Source organism: Rhincodon typus, chromosome 44 (assembly GCF_021869965.1).
Source record: "Rhincodon typus isolate 14 chromosome 44, sRhiTyp1.1, whole genome shotgun sequence".
NCBI lineage: Eukaryota > Metazoa > Chordata > Chondrichthyes > Orectolobiformes > Rhincodontidae > Rhincodon > Rhincodon typus.
The window spans coordinates 286133-290585 of record NC_063375.1 but is presented as its reverse complement, the minus strand read 5'-3'; the positions used below and the strand labels follow the sequence as shown (position 1 = coordinate 290585).

Sequence of the window (4453 nt, the reverse complement as noted above, 5' to 3'; positions counted from 1 at the left end):
ACATAGTGTGTGTGTGTATGAGGTGTCTGTGTGTGAGTGTGTGTGTGAGAGAGACAGAGAGAGATTACGTAGAGTGTGTGTGTGTATGTAGGGAGTCTCTGTGTATATGTGTGTGTGTGAGGTATGTGAGTGTAAGAGGTGTGTGTGTGTGTCTGTGTGTGCGTGTGTGTATGTGTGAATGAGGTGTGGGGCGGACGGTGCCAGGACTGTGATATCTGGAAGCCCATAGTCACAAATGGACATATTAGGTGGTAGGTGTCAGATTCTGTCGGCTTGCTCCTGAACGAGCTAGATAGACCATTTTGACAGCTTCACCCTGTTTAGGATCCGCTCTGCTCATCCCAGCAGGGGAGGGGTCTGGAAAAGGTTTCCTAAAATAGACTGCCTCAAAACTCCTGACTGGATTACCGTGTCCAGAGGGATTGCTCACATGTGGTCAGAAATGAAGAATAAACTTTGGAGCCTGGAATGTAAAAACCTTGATGGACCCAGTGTACAGTGACCAACCTGAGAGAATTGCAATCATAATCAGAGAACTGAAGAGATGTCAGATTGACCTAGCTGCTCTTTCTGAAACGTGCCTTCCAGATAAAGGGCAACTAAAGGAGATGAAAGGTGATTACACCTTCTTCTGAAAAAGGAAGGTTGCTGACACGCCCAGCATTCATGGTGTCGGATTTGTAATTAAGAGCCAGCTCCTCAGTTGCCTTTCTGAACCTCCTGTGGGGATCAACGACTGACTCATGACCTGATGCTCACCAACAACCAGATGGCTACAGTTCTGAGTGCTTGTGCACAACTCTTGACTCGGAAGAGGCAGTGAAGGAGATTTTCTATGCCAACCTTGACTCTCTGTTGTCAAGCATCCCCAAGGACAATTCTTCTTAGAGACTTCAGTGTCAGGGTCAGTCAAGACCACGATCTTTGGAACAGCATCACAGGAAGGGAAGGTATCGGCGACATCAACTCCAATGGTGTCCTTTTTCTCACAACATGCGCTGAGTATAACTCCATCGACACAACCACACTTTTCTGTCAGAAAAACAATTCAAAGCATTTTGGAGGCACCCATGCTCAAAGTAATAGCATCTCACTGATTATGTCATTGTTTGCAGGGACTGTTGGGATGTGAATGTCACCAGGGCTCTGACTGGCTCAGATGACTGCTGGACTGATCACACCCTTATCTGTTCCACAATGTCCATCAGACTACACAGAAAGAGGAGCGTTCAGAAGAAGCAGACCACAGCAAGATTCAACATCGAGAGCCTGGGTGACACAGACACTATGTAACATCTACAGGCCTCGCTTGCTAAAAACCTACCTCTGCAATACCCCGAGGACATAAGAGAACACGTTTAAATCAACCATTCTCAGCACTGGCAGTAACACTCTGGTACAAGTCCAGAAACCATCAGGAAAAAAGGAGGCATGGCTCAGGTACAGGCAGCTGGGATCAAGGGAAATCTGAACGTATGTTGGGGATACAGGAGTTTACTGAAGAAGGAAATCAGGAGGTCAAAAAGGGGGCAAGAGATAGCTTTGTCTGAGAAGATTAGGGTGAATCCACAGAAATTCTTTAGGTATATTAGAGAAAAAAAAATAAGTAGGGAGAGAATAAGACCCCTTGAGGACCAAAGTCAACATGTATGTGTGCAACTGCAGGAGATGGGCGAGTTCCTTAATGAATATTTCTCCTCTGTGTTTACCGTGGAGAAAGAGATGAAGACTTGGGAACTTGGGGAAGTTAGTGGCGATATCTTGGGGACAGTCCATATCATAGTAGAGGTGGTGTTGGAAGTATTAGAATGCATGAAGGTGGAAAAATCTCCTGGCCCTGACCAGATATATCCAAGAACACTGCAAGAGGCTACAGAAGAAATTGCAGGAGCCCTGGCTGATATACTTGCATCATCGTTAGCTACGGGTGAGGTCCCGGAAGACTGGAGGGTAGCGAATATTGTGCCCTTATTCAAGAAGGGCTGCAAAGAAAAATCTGGGAATTATAGACCAGCAACGGAATTGACGGCAGAATCTGGAAGAAGGGTCACTGGAGTTGGAAACAACCTATTGACCTGTGCCTTAAAAATATTTAAAGATCCTGCATTCACCGCCTTTTGAGGAAGGGAATTCCAGAAGTACATAAAAAAAAATTTTCCAATACGCTTTAATTCTGAAGAGGAGTAGTTTCAGACTCAAAACGTTAAGGCAAAAAATACTGATTGGCTATGTTGAATTACATTTGTCATTTATAATCAACCAGCAAGCACGTTTCTATCTTGGCGAATATTTTTTGTCATTTTCCACATTATTAGCTTTGCCCTCCAATTTATTGCCATCTGCAAATTATGAGGGGCACAGATAAGGTGAATAGCAGGGGTCTTTTTCCTAGGGTGGGAGACTTCAAACCGAGGGGTCATATTTTTAAGGTGAACGGAGAAAGTCTTAAAAAGGACATGAGGGACAACTTTTTCACACAGAGAGTGGTTCATGTATGGAATGAACTGCCAGTGGAAGTGGTGTATGTGGGTAGAGTTACAACCTTTAAAAGACATTTGGATAAGTACATGAATAGGAAAGGTTTGGAAGGGTATGGGCAAAAGTCAGGTAGGTGGGACTAGTTTAGTTTGGGATTATATTCAGCATGGACTGGTTGAGCCGAAGAGTCTGTTTCTGTGCTGTATGACTCTATGTGGGCCTAGTTTAGTTTGGGAACAAGGTCGACATGGACAGGTTGGACGAAAGGATCAGTTTCCATGCTTTATGACTCTATGGCTGTACGTGGGACTAGTTTAGATTGGGAACATGGTCAGTGTGAATCAGTTTGGCCAAAGGGTTGATTTCCATGCTGTATGACTCTATGAATCTGTTTCTCTCTCTACAGATGCTGTCAGAACCCACTGAGTTTCTCCAACAATTTTGGTTTTTGTTACATGCAGACAACTACTCAAGCTGACACATAAGCATTTGTTGCTTTCCTTATTTTCAGGTTTTGAAGGACAGCATGAGAATGGAGTGCAAGTGTCACGGGGTATCGGGATCGTGCACCATCAAGACCTGTTGGGTGACCCTGCCTGCCTTCCGGGAGGTGGGTTTCGCCCTGAAGGACAAGTATGGGCAGGCAGTGCAGGTGGAGCCCGTGCTGGCAGGCCGGGGGCACCAGCCCACCTTCCTGAAGGTCCTTAAGACGCCCCACCTCAAGCCACTGCCCACCGACCTGGTCTACATTGAGCGCTCGCCCGACTACTGTGAGGAGAGCCCAGCAACGGGCAGCGTGGGTACCCGGGGACGCCGGTGTGAGCGCACCGGCCCGGGGAAGCTGGGCAGCTGTGAGGTCCTGTGCTGCGGCCGTGGATACAGCACCTTCCAGTACACCCGCACCTGGCAGTGCAACTGCAAGTTCCACTGGTGCTGTCAGGTCACGTGCAGCCAATGCAGTGAGAGGACTCATGCCTACACATGTAACTGAGGGTCAAGTACTGCCAGCAGCAATGGGAACTTTCTTCTCCCAAGGAACCATGGTATGGCTCATGATTGCTGGACCCTTATGATTTCATCCCGCCTTGAGCTGACAACCTCCCTTCCGGGTTAAGCACCGCCTTACAATGAGGCTCCATCAGTGGAAATTGTTGCTGGTAAATTTCCGCTGCTAAAATTCAGCAACTGGGCTTTGATTGTCTGCAAGTGCGATTGGTCTCTGACTCCCCTCAAGTTGCCTCTTTATCATGACAGAGGCTCGCGGGAGAGGAGATCCCCCCAGGATTTGGTCTGCACCGGCATGTTGGGATTGACCATTCTGCTTTGGGGTTTGTCCATCAGCGAGGCAAAGTGCAGCTCTCTCTAAACCTCTAGGGCCCCACGGACATCAAGCAGAACGCCCAAAAGGGTTAGGAGGTTCAGCCATGTTTTCGGGGCTGCGTCTGGGACATTGGACTTCTCTGAATGAAGAACAGCTTTAAGCAGGTGTATTCAAGGGCTTTGGCCGCTGACTAACCTGTTCCGTCCACGGGCAAGTTAGAGTATTTGTGTGTTCCAGACATGACTCCTGTCCTGTCTAATCCAGTCCCAGGTGTACCTTGGTGCTAAGATTTTGGAAGAAGGGCTGTGTAAATCAATCCTCACAATTGTGTTGTGTTTGGGAATGGTGTACTTGCGCAGTACCTTTTTTGAAGTGTTTGATGGGGGACAGTGTAGAGGGAGCTTTACTCTACCTAACCCTGTGCTGTCCCTGTCCCCAGAGTGTTTGATGGGGGGGTCAGTGTAAAGGGAGCTTTACTCTGTATTTAACCCTGTGCTGTCCCTTTCCTGACAGTGTTTGATGGGGGATAGCGCAGAGGAACCTTTACTCTGTATCTAACCTCATGTTGTCCCCGTCCAGCGAGTGTTTGACTGGGGACAGTGTAAAAGAGGTTTTACTCTATCTAACCCCGTGCTATACCTGTCCTGAGGATTT

At 47.5% G+C, this 4453-nt stretch overlaps 1 protein-coding gene across 1 annotated transcript in view; it reads left to right on the top strand.

The window, feature by feature from the left end:
- Positions 1–4216, top strand: part of LOC109920083 (protein Wnt-7b-like) — a 16230-nt gene extending 12014 nt beyond the window's left edge. Inside the window, exon 3 of the mRNA XM_048619926.1 lies at positions 2990–4216. Within this exon, the coding sequence (XP_048475883.1) occupies positions 2990–3469 (480 nt within the window). The 3' untranslated portion in view covers positions 3470–4216. The remainder of the gene's footprint in view (positions 1–2989) is intronic.
- The last annotated feature ends 237 nt before the right edge of the window (positions 4217–4453 follow it).